The 23171-nt window shown below is 39.1% G+C and overlaps 1 protein-coding gene across 7 annotated transcripts in view; it reads left to right on the forward strand.

Annotated features, from left to right (window-relative positions):
• Nucleotides 1–23171, forward strand: part of HSPBAP1 (HSPB1 associated protein 1) — a 56175-nt gene that overhangs the window by 27956 nt on the left and 5048 nt on the right. For all 7 annotated transcript variants that reach the window (XM_073231543.1, XM_073231542.1, XM_073231544.1 and 4 more), the window contains 4 exons: nt 1216–1397; nt 13772–13908; nt 16898–17069; nt 19523–19606. In XM_073231543.1, the coding sequence (XP_073087644.1) occupies nt 1216–1397; nt 13772–13908; nt 16898–17069; nt 19523–19606 (575 nt within the window). The remainder of the gene's footprint in view (nt 1–1215; nt 1398–13771; nt 13909–16897; nt 17070–19522; nt 19607–23171) is intronic.

The raw sequence follows: 23171 nt of genomic DNA on the forward strand, positions 1-23171 counted from the left end.
CATCGCTGAAACAGCTCCGACCAAGGTAATAACCTCCTATCCCATCGCAGGGTGGGTACAAGACTGGACCCAAAAGCCACGGAGTGGTGTGGCACTGACACCTACCATATATCATGTGACTGGCCACTTGCCTTTGGCATCCCCAGGGAATGATGAAGCAGACACATTGGCTCAGGTGTGCTGGCTAGAAGGAAAGCCTGCCTCTGATGTGGCCCAATGGCTACACCAGCGTTTGTTGCATTCAGGGCAAAAGACAACATGGGCCCATCAGTGGGGCTTGCCTTTCACCTTTGAAGAAGTCAGCCTAGCCCAGCAGGAGTGCCCTGCATATTGTGCAGATCAGCAAACCACCAAGAGGGGCCTAGAGCATCTCTTTGCAACCTATGGCTGGTCGCACAAATGAAAATAATTTCAACCAAAATATCTTAACTATCATTTAACATTAAAAATTAATTTTGAGAGCAATCAAGGCACCCACTTTATTGGACATGCCTTGCAAGGATGGGTGCAGCAATTAGAAATAAAATGGTCATGGCCTTGGACATTTCAACACATGGATCAGTGATGGCTGGCTCTTCTGGCACCTTGGGGAAAAGGCCTGGAGGCTGGCCTCCTGTGTATTCCTGGAATAACAGAAAAGTGGCCCCCCCACAATCACAGTTATTTGCTTCTACAGTCCTTGTGTCCTGGATGTGCCTCCTGGCTGCAGCTACCGCATGATGCCTGGAATGGAGGAGCTTTGGACTTAATCTGCATGGGACTTTGAACCTAGCTGACTCCTCTAGCCTAAGAATTATCACGATTGTGTTGCTGTTGTCAAGAAAAAAATGCTTAAAGAGGGGCTTGACTTTGTCTAATGTTTGGTAAAAGTTTTGTGAGCAATCTAGCATAGTTGTTAGGAATGCGTAAACAAGTGTAGAAACATTTTGTGCTTAGTGAGAGATTGTGCTGTAAAGCACATTTACTCAGTCTGCATAGGCTGAATCCCCTGGCTTGAGAATTATCAACATTTTATTGCTGTTGCTGTTGTATGTTATTAGATACGTCAGAAGAGGGGGAATGAGTAAATTGTAAGGTGAAATTTCTGGAGGGGTTTGTGAGCAATAAACGGATTTTAAACTTTATTTCTCCCTTTGACTGATTTCAGTTTTTAGAGGTATTTTGCCCCAGGATTTCCTCTCCCCGGACTTACAGTTGGTTTCTCTTGCATTGCAGTTCCTCAGTTTGAAACTACATGCAGTTACATAGAAGCCACACTTGAAGAGTTTCTGACCTGGAACTGTGACCAGTCTAGTATTTCAGGACAATTTAGAGATTATGATCATTCCAAATTCTGGGCTTATGCTGACTATAAATATTTTGTCAGTCTATTTGGAGACAAGACAGATATTTTCCAGGTAAGTGAGTACATTTCTTTTAATCATGGTAATAATTTGTTCTTGAGAAAAGATCACAGATTAGAATCTTCCTGATACCTTTTTCCTTCACTGTCTTTTCCTCTCAAAAGCAATCACCATGAGTCTTGAGTATTTATACCCACTCAAGCCAAAAGATTTGCTCAAGAGAAGTGTAATGTTTGGCTGACAGATGAGCAGCCTTCTCACTATTTTCCTACTCACCAGACTTGCACACATTCTCTCCTTTGCTTGTAAATAGCATCTAAGCTAGTTTGGAGTTTATTAGAAGCATAGATTGTATATAAGACTTCATTTCCTCCTGAGTTACATATAAATTCTTGTTCTGACTGATGCAGATGGAGATAGAAAGGTGTATTCCCAGAATCCTCAAAGCATTTCAGGCTGCTGCTGCCATCTCTCTGCTTTGGGGCGCATTCGTGCAGATGTCCTGAGGCAGAGAGTACTGGGCTCTGGTGTTTGTTCGTACAACTCCTGTAGTGGGAGTTCTTGCAGAAATAAAAAATGTGGGAGTTCTTTACCATGTGTTGACATTACTGACAGCAGAGTTTGCAGACTACCATATCCTCTTTTCTTTTAAGGTTTTTCTACCTCATGCTGCCAGTTTATTTTGTGGGGTGGCTTTGTAGACTCCCTGTTCGGTTTCTATGTGTGTCTTAGGCATGGGGCAGGGGTGGGAAGTGTCCTAGGAAGCTGTTTGGATGAATGCCTTATCCACAAGTTAAGTCAAGGCTCCAGAGTCCTGTATCCTGCCCCTACTCCTTTATGGAGAAAAGTATTTCACATCTCTGCAGGCTGCCCACCCTCGCCCCTCTCCTTCTGCCGTCAGCACTGTCCCGGATCTCTGGACTTTGCACTCACGTAGGCTGATAGTCCTTGGTGTCCTGAGTAGTTTTCCACTCAGCCTGGATTTTTCTTTTTCACCTTGAGTCAAGTTATAAACACTGATGTTTACATAGTTATAATACAAATACCAATACTTTGTAGGTTTCCTTTATTAAATTTTTCAAATTTTTACTTAAATTTTGCTTTTTATAAAAAAAAGGAAAAATATGTCACTTGCCCCATAATTGTTAGATGAGGATATATTATTCTCATAACCATGAAAGAGAGGCCTTGGTTTTGAAAATATAGATGCTTTCTGAATCCAAGGTCTATAACCAAATTTACTGTTTACTCATTTTTAAATGATAACCTTGAGGTGATTTTCTTTTTTCTTATAACATTAGTTCTGATCACTTTATGTATCTTTAATCCTAGAACTTTTAGTATCATAGGTAAATTTTAGAGTATTTTATTATATTTCTTACAGCCCTACCTCCTCTGTAGATTAGACTAGTATTTCTTTACTCCCAAATTTCAGGTGAAAAGCATTGTGTAATAGTAATATTTATCAAGTGCTTTACTTATACTTGGTGCTTTTCTAAACGCTTTACATTTATAATCCTCACAGTAACCCTATAATATAGCAATTATCCCTATTTGAAGAAAAATGAGGCATGAAGAGGTTAAGTAAATCTTTTCTGAAATTATACAAGAAAAGAGTAACCCCCTGACAAGTTGTCTGCCCTCCAACCTTTAACTACTGCACTGTATGCCTACAGAGGGTCTGAATGCATTCAGTTCTGTAGGCTCACTTCTGCTTTGGATGAATCTAATCTGACCTCATCAGTTGTGTCTTAGCCCAGGCATGGCAACAGTGGGCAGACATGAGTCCTGTTCATTCAGTGTGGAGATGAAAGGCAGCCATTTGTTATAACGTGCTGGAATTCTAATTGAGCCCTTCCAAAATCTGGTCTTTTTAGTTTTCTGTCACCTCACAATGTGGTTATTAATACTCTGGATTAAATAGGCAAATCTGCTGTGAACAACCAAGCCCACTAAGATTGTACCAATTTTTATTTCAGAGTTTTCTGAGCACCAAGTCTTCTTACATCATAAGTACCTACGGTGCTGGTTTATTTTACCCCTCTCATTCACTCAGTCCTGGAGTCTTGTTACTTACTCTTTCAAGCTTTCCTCTTTGTCATAAAATGATGGTAGTTAAATGTTATAATTGGTAAGTTTTAAAAATAATTCATTTAAAATAAACTTACACATGAACATAAATGGCATTTTTATGAAAAGATATTAAAAAAATTTTTAATGTTATGAGAGCAGTAGCATTGTTTTACAATCTTGTCTCTTCAGTGACTAGCTTAAGACAGCTGGGTTCTCCTATCTGCTGTTTCATTCAGTCTTATAATTTGTTTGAAATACATGACAACTGTCTTGCCTCACATACATATGCAGCTGAAAAAGAGCTGAGTATTTTAGCAGACCTTTTAGATAATTAATACTCCACCAAAGTAACCAGGGGTAGTTTCTTAAAAGTTTGTTCATTGCAGTACAGACTCTGAATCCATAATCAATGAATTCTGTGTACCCTTACAATAAAATTCATTGGCCTGTCTTGTTTGGAATGGATCTTTTGTAATGCCTTTCATTCATCATTTACATAGATCTTACAAATGTTGACACGCTTCCGTATACATCACTATAAAAGAGTGGCATTCGTTAATATCACCATTCTCATCAGAAAAGTCTTGTTAAATATTAGGAAACTTTCAAGTTCGTGTGTTTCAAGGTACAAATTTCCAGAGTTATTTTCATCCCATTCAAAATATTCTTATTTCCCTTGTGATTTATTCTTTGACTTATGGATTATTTACAAGTATAATGTTTAGTTTCCAAATGTTTGAGGATTTTTCCAGCTATCTGTTACTGATTTTTAATTTAATTTGTTGTGGTTGGAGAACATACGTTGTATGATTTCAGACCTCTTAAATTTATTGTTTTATGCTCAGTCTTTATCAGTGTTCCAGTGCACTTAAAAATAAGGTATGTTCTAGCCAGGAGGAGAAAGACAAATGCCAAATGGTTTCCCTCATTTGTGGAGTATACCAACGAAGCAAAACTGAAGGAACAAAATGGCAGCAGACTCAGAGACTCCCAAGAATGAATTAGTGGTTACCCAAGGGGAGGGGTGTGAGAGGGCGGGCGGGGAGGGAGGGGGGAGGGAGAAGGGGATTGAGGGGTATCATGTTTAGTACACATGGTGTCGAGATCACAGGGAAAACATTGTACCACAGAGAAGGCACATAATGAATCTGTGGCATCTTGCTGCACTGATGGACAGTGACTGCATTGGGGTATGTGTGGGGACTTGATAATATGGGTAAATGTAGTAACCACATTGTTTTTTCACGTGAAACCTTCATAAGAGTGTATATCAATCGTACCTTAATAAAAATTAAAAAAAAATAAGGTATGTTCTGCTGCTGTTGGGTTTTATAAATGTCAGTTAAGTCAAGTTGATTATTCAAGTCTCCTGTATCTACTGAATTTCTGTACTGTTGTTCTACCCATTCTATAGGGAGAGGCATTGAAATTTCCCCATTATGATTGTGTGTTTGTTTCATTTTTGGTTTTGGTTGGCCAGTTCTTGTTTCATGTATTTTGAAACTTATTAGTTTCATGCACATGTAGGATTATTATGTCCTCTTAATGGACTGATCTTTTATCATGATGAAATGATCCTCTCTGTGTTCTTTGTTCTGATATCTACTTTGTCTGAAGTCTGCTTTGTTTAGTTTGCCTTTGGTTAGTGTTGGCATGTAAAAGGAGTACTTACTCTATGATTTCATTTATATAAAATGTAGAACTTGAAACAGATTCATAGTGACAGGAAATAGGGCAATGGTTGTCTGAGAATGAGGGGATACAGAGAGGTGGGTTACAAAGGGTCACAGGGTATGATCCTTTTGATTGTAGTGATAGTTTCTCAAATGTGTATGTGTGTAAAAATTCATCAAATTGTATACTTTAATATGTGCTGTTTATTACATGTCTGTTACACCTCAGTAAAGCTGTTTTTAAAAAAATACATCGCTACTAGTACACTTTGGTTCCATTGCCTTGACACCAGCAGTTTTAATTCACCAATGTTTTTGTGCCATCAGGGCAAATGTCAACATAGTGATATAGGCATATGACATCTTAGTAGTGTTATGAAAATAATTTCGACCTCACATATCCCCTGAAAGGGTCTCAGGGACTCCCAAGGGATCTATGAACCACTTTGAGAACCTCTGATCTACATACATCACTTCTGAAATTACTCTTCATTTCTCCAGTTCTGACTCCTCTAATTAGTTCTAAAATGGTCTCTTATGAAAATACATTTCAAGCCATGCTAGAGATTAAATATTGAAATATATTAATCATGCTCATAAACATTTCCTGATTTAAAATTGTGTAAGGATGACATTTAAGACATTCCTCAATATGACTGATGCAACCTTCGCCTAAGTTCCTGTCTAATCTTCTTGCTGAGTGCTGGACCGCTGAGTGCTGGACCACCGAGTTCTCTCCAGTTTACCTTGGCTTGTGCTCTTCTTCGTCTCTGTCTATGAAAATCCTACTACTTATGACCCTGCTGTGGGCTCTGAAGTCTTCTCAACCACTTGTATCAACAGACATCTGCCCCTTGTCTTCATTTCTGAATGTTTCATTTGGATTGTTACTTAAATGGTGAGTGACACAGAATGCTTGTGTCTTATTTCTCACAATATTGTAGGCTCTTCAGGACTCTGTGTAATCTTTTTCCCCCAAAACTGCTAACATTCAGCAGTGCTGAATACATAATACGTATTCGAATGAGTACATAAGTGTATTTTTTTCCTAGTCTTACCATTTCTTGTTTTGACACTTCTTTGGTCTTTCGGGCCCTCCAGAGAATGTTTTGACTTAAACCCCTAGCTTCACCCTTGTCCAATTTCCTGTGGCTTCTAGTTAATTAATCGTAGCATTTGTCAATCTGGATAAGAAGTTATTAGCTTTTTTAAGCCTTGTACTAGAAAGTTTTTACTTACAGCTTCTACTTAAAGTGTCCATCTGTTAACCCTTTCCTTCCACAAAAAATCTATCCACTGATAAATATGTATTTATATATACTGATACATAAATTAATATCATTGGAAAATATCCTATAACCTTAAAGATGACCAAAACTTATGACTTTAATACTTACCTGACTTTCAGTAAGGAAAATGGAATTAGTCTTATAACTTTTTGGTTATACATTATGTCATTGACTAAGTGAAGCATTTATTTGGAACATTTTGTTTGTTCTCTACTTCCCAAGGAAGCTAGGGGATTTGTGACAGTATCACATAAAATTTCCTTATCTCTGACTCACTAGGTAAGAATGACAGGTGTTACCTTTTGTAATTATCAATAAGTATAATCATAGTTGAAGCTATTAATAATTGATATATAGCAAAAGGGATTTTGCCCCAAGAATGTTTCCCCATGTAGATTCCATTTTATGTTATCATTAAGATTGGCTTCTGAGAGTCAGGACCCCTGTTGACTCATCTGGACACAGTCTCAAAATGCAATCCATAAAAGATTGGCTCTAGCCTATCTTGGACTTTATAACATGGTTATGACTGTATGTTGAAATTGAACCATGTGGTATAGTAATGATTAAAAGGATTTGATAGCCAGTGATGCTTTCTGATGAGACAAATTGAAATGTAAGAATTTGGATGTTTTATCCAAGTCTATCTGCATAGAGCACTGCTATCTTCTTTCTGTTTATGTTACCAAAGGTGATTTTCTTAAGGAGAAAAGGGCCTTAAGTACTTGCTAATATATAATGTCCATTTAAGGGGCTGTTTGAAATTTAAATTGAAATATTTATCCTTTATAATACTATGTATTATATTACTATCCTTATAATCCTATATAATACTTTACATAGTAGTTATAGTTAATTACATGTTTTTAAAGTTACATTTTTGTTGTTTTTTGACCAACAACAAAATTAGTGTTTTTTTTTTTATTCAATTGTAAATTTACTATGGAGTTACATATGTGTAATCAGTTTTCATATAGTTATAGTCTATGCATGGAGAATAAATAGAATGAGACAATTTTCAACATAACAGACAGGCTCAAATTAACCGTGACCCACATTGCCCAAGCAGTATGGGATAGGTAAAAGAACAAGTAGTTTTGAGTTGGGTTCTCAGAGCCTTGAGTTTAGACTAGCTTGTTCTGAATCTTCACTCTGAGAACACCCCAACTCAAAATATACCATCTTTAAGAACTAAGCAACTTAAGAAGGGATTAGTTTTTTGGTAGTTGGTTTTCATAGTAGGCTAAAACAAAGCTCCCATTCTATATCATAAGCATCTTACCAGTTTTTCCTCAGGTTTTTTGTTGTTGTTAAAGCTATAAAATGATGGAAGATTTGGTTACTTATACCAAATTTTTTAAATAGTATTTTATTCTGCAACAGTTATTTAACTTGTTCATTTGAACAGGTTTAGGAGCTACTCAAGTTCAGCATAAATAGTTCTAGTTACCTAGATCAGTAAATCCAAAAATTAGCATTTGTTATGCTCACTGTGTTAGATACTGGAGATGCCAACTGGAATAGAATAAAAGGCTTGGCTCCCATGGGACTTTAAAGTTGAATGCTGAAACCAAACCTTAAGATAGAAGAGTATAAAATGTGCTATGAGATTTTGAAACTTTTTCTGACATTATTTTATCACTTAAATGGTTATAATAGTTTTAGAATATTGTGCGTAATTATTTAAAGTGCTTTGAACATTTTTAATTAAGCAGCTTTCAAAACGGATTCTCTTGCTGTTATGTCTACCTAAAGGAATCCAGTTTCAAAATATTGTGATAACGGAAAGTAGATCAGTAGTTCCTTGGGGCTGAGGGTAGAGGCAGGCAGCTTGACTGCATGGCAGTCTTGGGGTAGTGGAAGTATTTTTTTTTTAAATTATTGAAGCATGATTGATATAAAATAGCCTATTAATTTCAGGTGTACATCATAGTTATTTGATATTTTTAAACATGAAATGATCTCCATGATAAATCTAGTTTACCATCTGTTATCCTACAAGTTTTAAAAATATTATTAGCTATATTTCCTGTGCTCTACATTACATACCTATGGCTTATTTATTTTTTAACTGGAGATTTATACATCTTAATCATCTTCATCTGTTCCACCTGACCCCCACCCCACCCCTCCCACCTCAGGTAACCAAGTTTCTTCTATCTATGAGTCTGTTTCTGTTTTGTTTGTTTGTTGCTTGTTTTGTTTTTGGATTTCACATACAAGTGAAATCATACAGCATTTGTCTTTTTCTGTTTGACTTATCTCGTTTAACATAAGACACTCTAGGTCCATCTATGTTGTTGCAAATGGTAAGATTTCATTTTTTTTATCAGAGTAATATTCCATTGTGCATATGTACCACATCTTCTTTATCCATTCACCTGTCTTCACCCAAATATGGACACTTAGGTTGCTTCTATATCTTGGCTATTGTAAATAATGCTGCAGTGAATATAGGAGAGCATATATCTCTTCCAATTGGTGTTTTCATTTTCTTCAGATACCCAGAAGTAGACTTGCTAGATCATATGGTAGTTTTTCAAATTTTTTGAGGAACCGCCATAGTAACTGTACCAGTTTACATTCCTACCAACAGTGTACAGAAGGGTTCCCTACTCTCGACATCCTTGCCAACACTTGTTAAACTTTTTTCTTTTTGGTTATAGCCAGTCTAATGTGTGTGAGGCGATTGTGGTTTTTGATTTGTATTTCTGTGGTAGATAGTGATGTTGAGCATCTTTTCATGTTCCTTTTGGCCATCTGTATGTCTTCTTTGGAAAAAATGTCTTTTCAAGTCCTCTGCCCATTTTTTAATTGAGTTATTTTTGATATGAAGTTGTGTAAATTCTTTATGTAGTTTGGATATTAACCCCTTGTCAGATGTATGATTTGCAAAATATTCTCCCGAATCACTAGGTTGCCTTTTCATTTTGTTGATGGCTTCCTTCACTGTGCAAAAGCTTTTTAGTTTGGTGTAATCCCATTTGTTTATTTTAGCTTTTATTGCCCTGGGCTGACAACACTGGTCCAAAAAAAAAAAATTGCTAAGACTGGTGTCATAGAGCTTTACTGCCTGCTTTCTTCAAGGAGTTTTGTGGTTTCAGGTCTTACATTCAAGCCTTTAATCCATTTTTAATTTGTTTCTGTATATGGTGTAGTAATTGTGGTCCAGTTTCATTCTTTTGAATTTAGCTGTCCAGTGTTCCCAACACTGTTTATTGAAGAGACAATCTTTTCCCCTTTGTCATAGGTTAATTGGCCATATATGAGTGCGTTTTTTCCCTAGGCGCTCTATTCCATTGATCTATGTATCTGTTTTCATGCCAGTACCATACTGTTTTGATTACTATAGCTCTGTAGTATACTTTGAAATCAGGGGTTGGGGTCATGATACCTCCAGTTTTGCTCTTTCTCAAAATTGCTTGGGCTCTTCAGGGTCTTTTCTGCTTCCACACAAATTTTAGGATTCTTTGTTGTAGTTCTGTGAAAAATGCCATTGGTATTTTGGTAGGGACTGCATTGAATCTGTAGATGGCTTGGACGATATGGACATTTTTAGTTGTCAGAGTACAGGTCTTTCATCTCCTTGGTTCAATGGAAGTATATATTATTCTATATCTTGATCATGCTGGTGGTTACACTGGTGTATACATTTGACAAACTTGTTAACTGTACTCTAAACTGGATGCATTTTATTGTAAGTAAATTTTACCTCAATAAAATTAATTTAGAAAGAAAACGAGGCAATGGAAAAATATTGCTTCTAAATATTCCATTATATTGGTATTCAAGCAGTATATCCTAAACTAACTTTTATCTTCACAAGTGGCACAATAAAGCTTTGTCATCCCTTGTGTCCTGATTTTTTATTTGAGAAATCTGATCCCTCTATATACATAAGAAATAAAACCATCATTATTTATAAATTACATAGTTCAGAACACCATGACAAGGCAGGGCCATCCAAAGAAAGAAGGAAAATAAAGTACCTGCCATACTTTTGTGTTATAAACAAAGTTCATTTTCATTGGCCAACCATTTCCAACTATGAGTGAACAATGAATTTTCTTATAATGCTCATTCTGGTCAGACTCTGTCCTATACTTGGTCTTATCTTGAAGCACTGTAATGTATTATTTCCGTTCCATTTCTCTCAGGCATCTTTCAACTGCAGGTAAGTGTCCCAGATAGATTCTGGGAATAGGTTGAGAATCAGGGCTGATAGGAAACCATTGAGGTTAGAGGTGGGGGAAGATGAAAAAGCAGGACTGAATTCTGTTGGTTAATTGAGGTATTAGTCCTGGTTAATTCCTTTAAGTACTGGGGTAAGATGTGATACTGTTTTCTTCTAGAATTACTGGCATATCTAATGGACTACTAAATTACTGCAGCCCTGTATTAGCACTTCCATAATAACTATGGTCTTACCCTTTAATTAAACAGTTGACTATCTAGACCTTTTGGCTCTGTTTCTCTTCTGGGGTTTTTTTTTTTTTTGCCATTTTCATTGCTTATGGTCTGCGCATTTTATCTGTATCTCAGTTGTTTGGACTCAGCATGTTTTGTTTTGTTTTTCCTGGAGCAACAATGCTGATCTTGGTGGTTAGTACTCTAGGCCAGCCTGGGGCAGCCTACTAAATTTGTAATATACTCAAAGAATGGTACCACGGAAGTCTCCCTACTCTCACCCCAAGGTGTCTTCAGGGATACATTTCTCTGATACAGGGTTTGGGATTAGCCTTGCTACATACCTGAGATATAGGCTCTGACAAAATGAGATTGTTGGGGAAAGACAGAATTCCATGGGTTAACCTCCTGAATTGGTTTGGGTTAGGCTTTATTGCTTATAACAGAAAACCAAGAATAGAAGAAGTTGCCCCACAACACATAAGGGTGATTTTTTTCCTCATATAAGGAAAGTTTGGAGGTATCCTGGCCAGGGCTGGAATGGAAGCTTTGTCCTACCAAAGAACCCAGATTCTTCCTGTCTTTCTGCTCTATCTTTCTTAGCATATGGCTTCCATCCTCAAGGCCATCTTGCGTTCTAAGATAGCCATCACAACTAACACAACTATATTCCAGAAAGGTGGAAGGACAAAAGTGGACTCCCAGCAATCTCTCTCTTTTTTAAGGAACCTTCCCAAAGTCCCACCCAAGAACTTCTGCTTAATGGTTAGAATTTAGTCCCACAGCCCAACTTAACTGCAGGGGAGGCTGAATTTAAGTCACCCTGATCTACTCATTCCAAAATAATGTTTCTTTTTTCAGTAACTACTGTGCTAGATAAGAGGTCAGGGAAACTTCTTGTCCATTTCTCATATAGTCATCCCCAACCCTGTATAAAATTCTCCAGCGATTCTTTCTGAAGCAGTGCTTTAGAAGAGTCTCACCTGGGGTCAGTCCATCGACTCCCTCAAAGTATATGTGAAATTGTGTGTGCGTGCATTTCTCTGAGGAGAGGGGTGTTGACATTTACTAGATTCATTAGGCAAATCCCCATTTTTTGTTTTTATACTGCAAGTCTTTCAGCTGCATTTTAGTTAAATTCCAAGCTGAGATGTGATGAATGGCAAACAAAGACCAGGTTAATTGGAAACCTCTCCTAAGCTCCCTGCTTCAACCAGGAGCCCTCCTTTGATCTGAGAGCATCTTCTGCCTTTTATAAGAGCACTTGCCATATTATAATGAAAAGGCTCATTTATGAGACTATCTTCCATTGTTAGATATGCAGGGTGGGCCCATGTTACATTAATTTTTGTATTCCAAACACCCTCCGTCATAACAGGTATGTGGTAGTTGCTCAAAAATGTTCTTCACCCAAACCACTTACCCATAATAAACCAACAGATTCTTCTTTCCTCCCAGCCAATGTTTTAAGTGCTTACCCTGAGTCAAGTATTATGTTAGGCATTGGGAATACATATGTAAGCTCCCTGCATGGAGCTTATGGCCTATATTCAGAAGGGACATGATTTTCTCCACCTCCTAGAGCTGTTGCATGTGAGCCCTGTGCATGTACAATCATGCTGACATTGCAAAAACTCCCCCTTTCTGAAACAAGCGTTATGTGCACATATTCCACTATTTTTATCACTCAAGGCAAAAGTGAAAATGCTTTTCTATTCTTCCTCAAAATGTTTCTCCAAAGTCCTCTTTCTTTTTGAATACAGCTGTTAATGTTTTGCCTCTAACAATAGAAAATACAGATAGAAGATACTGATAAAAGAAGTCAGCATTTAGGACCAAGTTCTGCACATATAAATATCTTTTTGTTTTATTTTTTTAGAACTCAATAAGAAGAATTTATTATTGAAAAGTAAAGTAAAACCTTCATGTCTGGTTCACTAGTATGTTCTTTTTCTTTCTAGCTTATACATACTTTGCCATGGATTTGAGTTTGTCAAACCACATTTGTACTTTTCCAACTTTTATGTAGAAGTAGGAACACTCTTTCTTCAAACCTAATAAAATAGAGCAGGAGCAGAACAGTTTGTTGAAAGGAAAAGCTTCTGCTGGTAGCCTCAGGCCCCTAAGGGATGCCAGGAAGCCCGATTAGAGAACTATTGAAACAGGTGGTATTTATGGATCAGTGGTTGACTTGGGCATGATCTGTCCACAGAACCAGGTATACAGAGAGCTAAGTCCAGAGCACTGTGCTATCTCTGTTTTGAAGTTCATTACACTGAAAGAGTTCATGACTTCAGGGAGCATAGCAGAAGTCATCTATGGATACGAATTTCAAAAGATAACTATGTCACCCCCACCTAGAGACTGATTTAGTAGGTATGAACTAAGGCTCCTGCCAGCGTTTGTAGTTTTAAATAACTTTGCTAAAACCAGGAGAAGGCTGCTTCTTCATGATCATTAAAGTGCAGAAAGTTAGTATGTTACTTAATGCCCAGAAATATCTGTACTGCTTGGAGGGAATATGGCTTTCTGGCTCTCTGAGTTGAGCTTCCGAGATTCTTTAAATACTTCCATTTCCATTACAGTCACTGTTCCTGCTGCCACTGTTTCTCTTCCCTGAGATATCGGCATAATTGTGTATGTTATTTATTGTCTGTTTCCAACCTCTGAAATATAAGTTTCATTTGGGTGGGCATTTTTGTCATATTTTATTCATTGATTCATCTCAAGCTTTTAGAACCTTGCCTGGCATCTTGTAAACACTGATTAGTATTTGTTGAATAACTACTGTTAATGAGGTAAATCACATGTTATTGGTTAAAAAGATTTCTTGGACTCCTCTGGAAACCAAACCTCCTCCATCTATGGCATTTTCTTTAAGAGAATATTCTGAGAGCCAACAACCAGATGTGCAAGTGAAGCTGTGGAACGCTACCATGTCGTAGAGTGCGGTTCTTGATGGACTGTAACTTTATTTTCAAAACAGGATGTGAGGTGGTCTGACTTTGGGTTTCCTGGAAGAAATGGACAGGAAAGTACCTTATGGATCGGCTCCAGGGGGGCCCATACACCCTGTCATCTGGATTCCTATGGTTGCAATTTAGTATTCCAGGTACAAGGAAGGTAAGCACAGGCGCATGCATATGTGTGTGTGTGGTGTGTGTTGCACAGCAAGAGGAATGAGTATCGGATAGGCAGCAGAACCCTGAGGGTTAGTCCCAGCTCCATCCTGTCTGTCTGCCTGCTCTTATGACCAGGGCAGATGTTTTAACCTGTGGTTCAGTTTCCTCCTTTGTGAAGTAAGAGGAACCGTTAAATGGTAGTTTCCATGTTGGTGTCTGAGCCATTTTCAGGGTTACTTACTTTCAGAAAGCTGATCCTAGAACTCCAGGATTCCACGCTCAGTTCAACCAGACAGTTGTCTGCTTAGCTCTGTTACATAAAAGTCCACATTTGTAGTAGTAATAATAAATAAGAGCCAAGCAGTTTGTGGAAAGGAAGAGGCTTTGCTGCTACCTTCCGGCCCCTGAGGGGAGACCAGGGAGCCTGGTTTGAGAGCTCCTGGACCAGATGGTATTTACAGCCCCTTTCAACCCTAAGTTTTGTTTGTGTCTGCATGTAGACAAAAGCAGACATGTAGACGCAATGCAGCATCTTACTGCCTTAAGTCAGTCATGTCTCCATCTGCCTGTGGACCCAAAGAGATACAAGTCTAGGTCAGGTAATACTTTTGATAGTCCCTGGTTCCAGGGGTTATGTGAGAGTGTCAGTGTTTTTGCCACTTGGAGGATGTACTCAGAATGTAGTATGTGCAGCCTTACTTCCCCCTAATTAACGATGGCCTTTCCTGGCCTTTTGGGACATTTACAGGACAGCACAGAGGGAAAAGCAGAAATGTGTCTAAGTTCTCAGACTCTTTAGACAGGAAAAGGATTATGAGTGGATCCAAGAGAAATAATAATTATGTGAATAGATTTTACATGTGAAATAATTTGAAAACTATAAAATGGTATAAGATAGTCCATTCCTTGATTTATCAAGTCTTCATTAAAGGGCCCAGAATGTCTCAGGTACTTACTATGTGCTGTGGATGCAGCACCAGTCAAATGTGCCCTTATGGAGGTAACAGTCTGAACCTTAAACTTGGTGAGAGAAGGCCTCATTTGAATAGCTGCTTTCCATGTGTTCTGAATTGGGAAATAAGCAAAAGAAATTGAGCTGGAAAAGCATTCTGCCTTGTGCCAGGGCTCCCTGTGGGCTTGCCTACCTCTAAGCTCTCCTAGGGCAGAGGGTCTTACTCATTCAACCTCCCTCCCACTGAAAGACATGGTACCTGCCACAGCAGGATACTAATGAATATTTACTGATACTTATGCTATTACTTCAGAGATATATAAGGCCAGAAAATATGCTCTATTACAAAGTTAAAATAAAGCTATATTAATTTTATATCATAGGAAGAACCTAGGTATTTCTTTTTGGCAGTGTTTTTCCAGCTCAATTCCTTTTTTTTTTTTTTTTTGAAGGTTTCATGGGGCTGTGGAGTGGAAAAGGAGAAGGGAGCATTCCTGTTGGAAAGATTAGGGGAGATTTTAGAGAGGAGCTGCCGTTTGTGATGGGCTTGGAAGGATGGGTGAATGTTCAAACAACAGGGAGGAGCAGAGACGCCAGCATGAGCAGAACCCCAGGAAAGCATGGGGTGTACAGAGAACCTTGTGAGCTGTGCCATTTAAGTCATGCATTGGAGACAGAGGGATCAGGCAGGAAAGGCAGGTTGGAGCCTGAGGGTCTTGACTTCCAGGCAAATACTGCTTATTCTCTGCTCCTTCAGCAGGCAGAACTGTAAGCAGGGGATGACATGGTGATTACCCACCATTTCTGATTAACAAAAGAAGGATGCATATAAATTACATTTTAAACCATGCCAAGCAAACAGTATGGGATGGTTTTCATATGGCCCTTCTTCGGGAAACACAGCTCTGGTACAGAGGTAGAACTGGGACCTGGAGAGGTCAGGAGATCTGTGACCTAGTTCTGGGCCCCCCATGAACCAGTAGCCCAGTGAGTGACACTGAGCAAGCACTGGCTCCCTCTTGCGCTGCTTTGAAAATAAAAGTAGATAATCTCTGGGGAGTCCTTCCAGCTCTAACTTCCTAAACGTATTAAATGCTGAAACTTCTCCCCAGCTAGTCACAGTCAATGGAGCAGCTTTATCATCTCTAAGGCAAAATAAGCCTTCTTAGTTTGAAAATAGCGGCCAAGTGCTTCCCTGTTCTACAAGGACATGATGACCCCACTGAAACTGCAGGGGTCAGTGGAGGGCTTCAGGGCTCTTCCCAGAACTAGGAGGTTTTCTTGCTCCTCCTTGCTTCCTCATCTGTATTTCTGCCCGTCTGTGTCTCTTCCTTTTTCACACTTCTCCCTCCTTTGCTGCAGATGTCCTTCCTCTGTTGGCTCAAAGTGTGGACGTGTGTAGCATTTTATGATTTAAGATCACCTCCGTTTCTCAAAAAGTTTTTAAATGACTGAACCGTTTTATAGGTTTCTCTTTTTGAAAATTCCTGTATTATACTACTTTTTAGTTGGGTGCCATCATTTGTTCATTTCTCTTCCCTAATGAGTTAATAAATGTTTAACTGAAGCAATTTATAACCCAAACAGGTCTGGAAACCTTTTGATGGATATAACCTTTTTGATAGTGGTTGCTCTGCATCAAACCTTTTTGATGGTGGTTGCTCTGCATAAGATAAGAGTACAGATATTTGAACGGGGAGGAGTTATTCTGCATAGCTCTAGAGTCAGGGATAGAAACTAGAGGAGGCAGACTTTGATTTGAGATAAGAAAGAATGATCTGACAAACTAGATTCTGCAAAGGGGCATCATGAGGTATCCAGTTGTTGCTGCCCTACATATACCAGGTGTCTGCAGAGAAGACTCCAGCACTGAGTGAGAGAGAGAGAGAGAGAGAGATGGGCCAGATGACTCTGAGATTGCTCCCGTATTCCTTTATGGATTAAATGAAATGAGTAAAATGGAACACTTAGCTGCTACCTTCTTAAATGTTTTATCTCAAGTTCAAAGTACTAACTTGTATCTTATTTTTTTACTTAGGAAAAGATGGCATCTTTTTCCTCCTGAAGATACTCCTTTCCTTTATCCAACTAGAATCCCTTACGAAGAATCCAGCGTGTTCAGTAAAGTCAATGTTGTCAATCCTGATTTAAAACGTTTTCCCCAGTTCTGGAAAGCTCGAAGACACATGGTTACGCTGAGCCCAGGACAGGTAACGGAGTCTTTGAAACACTGATGACCTGTCAGTGGACACCCCTGCTGTAACTTCTCTCAAGCATTCATGCCACGTAGCCACCACTACAAGTGAGAATGGTTTTCTTCCCAGCTGCCCAGCTATTGAAAGGTAGCTCCCCAGGTGTAGGCCACAGACGCACACTTCTCAGTTTCACAGGGCAAGGGAAGGAGAGGGAGGAGGGAACGCAGCTCCTCCTGCTGGTGAACAGGAGAATGGACTTTGGAGGAACGCGAACACCCAGTCACGCTTAGAAGACAGTGTCAGGCATGGGTGCTTGAGCATCTCTGGAACATTTATTCACAGTCAATATATGTTCGCCTGTGCCAGAACCCAAACACATAAATGCAGACTGGCAGGCATCCAGGTGGTGGGCCCACAGAGGTACAGTGAACTGAGACTGATGTGCTTTTAAGCAAGAATGGATGTTACTTTTATAAATGACTGTCTCTGAAAGATTTCCAAAGATACTGTACCTAGTGCTGCTGCACACTGGGGAAAATCACCTTTACAACATTGGCATTTTCTGTCTGATAGCTTATTAATAGTTTGAGAAGTTTTCTTAGTCTCTTGTGGAGTTTTACTCCCGTGATTATCCTTTCCCCTACCTGTTTCCCTTGGCTCCCTTCTCACCAGCTCTTTTCCCACTTCCTTCACCCTGGAGTACTCCAGCTCAAACAATTTCACGTGCCCAAGTTGCTTTGACTCATTATCAGTCTCTCCCTGTCCACCTATGCACCCCACCCCCCACCAGCTCCTGACAACCACTCATCTATTTCATCTCTCTACAGATTGACTGATGCTGGACATTTCATACGAGTGCACATGTCAGTGTATGGCCTGTGTGTCTGGCTTCTTTCACATTATGTGTCAAGGTTCAGCCATTCTGTGGAATCTTACCAGTACTTCATTCCTCTTTATGGCTAAATGTATTCCTTTGTATGGATATGCATTTTGTTTATCCATTCATCTATTAATGGGCATTTGGGTTATTTCTACTTTTGGCTATTTTGAATAATGCTGCTATGAACATTCATGTATAAGTTTTGTGAGGACATGTTTTCAGTTCTCTTGGGTATATGTCTAGGAGTCAAATTGCTGGGTCATATGACAGCTGTTTTTCACTTTTTGAGGAACTGCCAAACTGTTTTCCACAACAGCTACACCATTTCACATTTCCACGAGCAATGTGTGAGGGGTCTAGTTTCTTCACATCCTAACACTTGTTACTTTCCATTATTATTGTTATTATTGCCATTCTAGTTGATGTGAAGTGGTTGCTAATTCATTTCTTCTATTTTAGTAGCCAAATTTGAATGAGCGCCTCTATTTATTGCATATCCTACTCATTCCTTAAGCCACCAATAGCTGGCCCCCTGTCTTACCACCTTACTGAAAACACATGTTGATAGGACATTCATGACCTCCCAATGTCTAAATCCTATGACTCTTTTTAGTGTTCAGCTCTCCTAAAAGGAGCTCTCTTCCCATCTCCCAGATCCACCTTTTTCATAGCAAGTGCCACCAGTTTTCTAATTCAAAGCCCAAAAACTTTGGATTATCTAATTTGCTCTTCTTAGCCTTCCATAGGAAATCTCCTATTGAGTTTGGACAAATATGATCCTTCTTGACTCTGACTGTTGCTTTTGTTCACTATACCTTCCTATTTAGATCTTAACATACAGTCACTAGACCATCACAAGAATCTCCTGTCCTTCCCAGACTCTCCCATAATATCACTATTTTAGCCATCCCCTTACTCAAAATTTCTTAGCAGATGCCTATAGGATAAAATCCAGATGTTTATTCTGAAGTCAGGCCTTCCACTGGCCCTAACCTAATTCTCCCACCTTATCTCTCATTACTTCTTCTGTAAGATTCACTACCTGCTGTCCCTCAACAGGCCCACACCCCTTGCCTGTGCCACTTCTCCCTCCTGGCATGTCCTCATTCTTTTCTCTTGTCCAAGTTCTCGCCAAGCCCTGGCGTAAATCATACTTCTCCACCCAGGTTGCCCCTGCCCCCTTTCTATACATTATTTTTTTATTGGCTAGATTTTAGACTGTAAGAACACAGAAACCATATCCTATGTTTTTACCTATGCTCTTTCTCAGAATGCAGGTAACTTTTTTAGTGGAAAGGAGGGAAAGTTAGAATCTCAGAATCCTTTACTAAGATTAAATGCAGACAGAAAGGTCTGGGATTCGGAAGAGTAGAGATTAAAGAAGCTGGTAATATCCTTTGTAGAACATGGCAAACTTGTCAAGAAAAAAAGGAATAAGAAGATTGTGGGGGTTTTTTTTCCCTACAACAACATTACTATATCCTTTCATATTTCTTTTTTTACCCAGCAGCTTCAGTTACTATCCGTTTCTGACATAAAAACAAAATGTCTTATTCTTATGCTAAGTGTTTTCTGTTTGGTTTCTCAGGTTCTGTTTGTTCCCAGACATTGGTGGCATTATGTAGAATCCATTGATCCAGTCACCGTCAGTATAAACTCATGGATCGAGCTGGTATGCTTCCCTTTATTTATTTATTAAATAAATGTAATCCTGCTTTTAAGATACACAAAGCCTGTCTGTAAAACTTTGTGATTAATGTTAACCAACACTCCAGTATTACTTTGGTTTGATATGCTATAATTTATGTATTCTATGCCCTGTTGATGGATGTTTAGGTTAGAAATATGGTTTTCAATGACATGCCATTCTTTCTTTAAAGTGCACACAGTGGGCCTTGATGTTGGAGTACAGGGTCCTCTCCCTTGAATAGTGCTAATAGGAGAATTGTGTTGGGCCTGGCCCGCATCTGCCATATGTCTCCCACTTTGCCAGTCCCATCCTGTCCCACCTAGGCTGGACATAACTGTTTCTTTGTTCAGAGTCCTTATTACTAATTGCAGAATTCTCAGTCCTGGCCTATACATTTCCTCAAAGTAGAGTTATTCAGTGCTAGGTTTTTATCATTTCATTTCTTCCAGAGGCCTTTGCCCTCCAATATGCTGTGCTCAGTCCTGGTTGCCTGCTCTTACTTGCCAATTAAGATGGCTGCCCAGTACAGCTCAAGTTTCTCCTCAGTGTGAGGTCTTCATTACACCTATGCTCTCCTGCACCCACAGTCTTGATTCCATCTCTCACCTCTTCTTGGCTGCTGCATGCCCCTTCAGTCAGCTGTTTCACCTTTGGTAATGGGAGGGACTTTGGCATAGGTGGAGTATAAGGAATCAGTAACAGGAAGCTGTTTTATGTGGGCCCAGAGGATAGTTGTTGCCCTTAGGTTTAGGTGAGAAGTTAGAGGAGATTAGTAGACTCGCAGTTAGAAGTCCTGCTTGCAGTATGCTGGATCGGAGTCGGAGCAAATGCTGAGGCACAGGCCATGGAGTCCGCTTCCTCTCCCACCCCCAGAGTCTCATCTACAGTAGTCTTGACAGATGCTTCACCTTCCAAAGTAGCTTGTAAAGTTGTGAAACAGTGGAGCTTTTATCTGCCTACTTGTACCTATACCCGTTGTTTCTGAAACTATACAGAATTGTTAAAAAATGTATTTGAGGATAGCTGCCATGTGTCCAATTAATCTTTTATTGTCTAGGCTCAGAAACTTCTGGTTTTTAAAACAATGTTTTTTTTTTTGTTTGTTTCTGTTGCCACTGCATCTTTATTTTTTTTATTTTTTAAAATTTTGGTATCATTAATCTACAATTACATGAAGAACATTATGTTTACTAGGCTCTCCCCTACCCCAAGTCCCCCCCACAAACCCCATTACAGTCACTGTCCATCAGCATAGTAAGATGTAGAATCACTACTTGTCTTCTCTGTTGCACAGCCCTCCCCTTTCCCCCATCCCCCACAATATACATGCTAATCATAATACCCCCTTTCTTCTTCCCCACCCTTATCCCTCCCTACCCTCCCATTCTCCCCAGTCTCTTTCCCTTTGGTACCTGTTAGTCCATTCTTGGGTTCTGTGATTCTGCTGCTGTTTTGTTCCTTCAGTTTTCCTTTGTTCTTATACTCCACAGATGAGTGAAATCATTTGGTATTTGTCTTTCTCTGCTTGGCTTATTTCACTGAGCATAATACCCTCTAGCTCCATCCATGTTGTTGCAAATTGTAGGATTTGTTTTCTTCTTATGGCTGAATAATATTCCATTGTGTATATGTACCACATCTTCTTTATCTATTCATCTACTGATGGACACTTAGGTTGCTTCCATTTCTTGACTATTGTAAATAGTACAGCGATAAACATAGGGGTGCATCTGTCTTTTTCAAACTGGGCTGCTGCATTCTTAGGGTAAATTCCTAGAAGTGGAATTCCTGGGTCAAATGGTAAGTCTATTTTGAGCATTTTGAGGAACCTCCATACTGCTTTCCACACTGGTTGAACTAATTTACATTCCCACCAGCAGTGTAGGAGGGTTCCCCTTTCTCCACAACCTCGCCAACATTTGTTGTTGTTTGTCTTTTGGATGGTAGCCATCCTTACTGTGGTGAGGTGATATCTCATTGTGGTTTTAATTTGCATTTCTCTGATAACTAGCGATGTGGAGCATCTTCTCATGTGTCTGTTGGCCATCTGAATTTCTTCTTTGGAGAACTGTCTGTTCAGCTCCTCTGCCCATTTTTTAATTGGATTATTTGTTTTTTGTTTGTTGAGGTGTGTGAGCTCTTTATATATTTTGGATGTCAACTCTTTATTGGATCTGTCATTTACAAATATATTCTCCCATACTGTAGGGTACCTTTTTGTTCTATTGATGGTGTCCTTTGCTGTACAGAAGCTTCTCAGCTTGATATAGTCCCACTTGTTCATTTTTGCTTTTGTTTTCCTTGCCTGGGGAGATATTTTCATGAAGAAGTCACTAATGTTTATGTCCAAGAGATTTTTGCCTATGTAAAACAATGTTTTTTATAAGAATTTTTTTTTCCCCAGATTCTTCACTATTTTGTTTGTAGACTTTGGAATTATGCTGATTTAAGTTACAGTTATGCCTTTGTAGCTAACCTAGATGGTTACTTAATCTCATCAAACCTAAGTCTCCTCACTGGTAGAACAGGGAATTATAATTGTACTCACTTCAGTAGGGTGATTGTGAGGTTTAAATTGGGCTAAACATTGAGCAGAATATTCATAAGCATCTAATACAGTGCCTAGCACATGGGAAGTGTTTAAAAATAGATTGCTATGAAAAGCAAGAAGAGCTATTATATCAAGAATGGCCCTCTTAATGTATAGCGCTTAAAACTGAATACCAGAAGGCCTCACTTGGTGGAGTGTAAGATTTCCACCTCACATGACTTAGATCCTAAATTTCTTCAGTGTAGTTTTGTTAGAAATTTCATGTCACTTTGGGTTCATATTCAGCTCTAGAATGTTCAGATTTTTTTCCCACATGATCAGCTGCCCTGTCAAGTTGTTCTCAGCCTGAACCTGTACAGCTGGTTCTTTAAACCTATACCCAGTACTTCACAGCCATCTCTGTTGTTTTCATCATGTTGATTCAGTTGAGCATTCCAGCTTGCCAAGGTAGTTTTGGATTTGAGTCTCATCTATGCCTTTAATGAAACTCCTTCAGGCGGGCCAGCGCCTCTCTGGTATGTCCCTATGAGTCTTTGAGTGTGTCTTTGCCTTCTGGTATAAGAAGATATCCCAGGATCACCTTGTGCTTTCCCTGACCCAAACTTGGAAGTTGGTAATTTCTCCAGGTGGCCATGGTTCCTTTTAGTGGGGAATGGTTTTTAGAAACCAAGATCTGGACTCTAGGCTGCTGCTCATTCCTGCTGGCATGTCTCTGTTTCCAGATACTTTTAAGTGATGAAGCTAGAATGTGGTACAGACAGACAGTCAGAAAGGTATTGATGTATTTTTATTTCTAATTTAAAGTTAATTATGGTAGGTTTGTTTCTTCCTTGTTCCCATATTTTTATGTCTTCTCTTCCACTGAAAGTGTGTATGTTGTTTTATATTTGTCAAAGTGTATTTAGGGCAGAGTCTTACAAATGGGTTAGCCATGTCACAGGGTAAATGTATCTCTAATTTTGTTAGGTTTTGCCAAATTGCGCTTCATTGTGATTG

This window comes from Manis javanica, chromosome 3 (assembly GCF_040802235.1).
Source record: "Manis javanica isolate MJ-LG chromosome 3, MJ_LKY, whole genome shotgun sequence".
NCBI classification, from domain to species: Eukaryota; Metazoa; Chordata; class Mammalia; order Pholidota; family Manidae; genus Manis; species Manis javanica.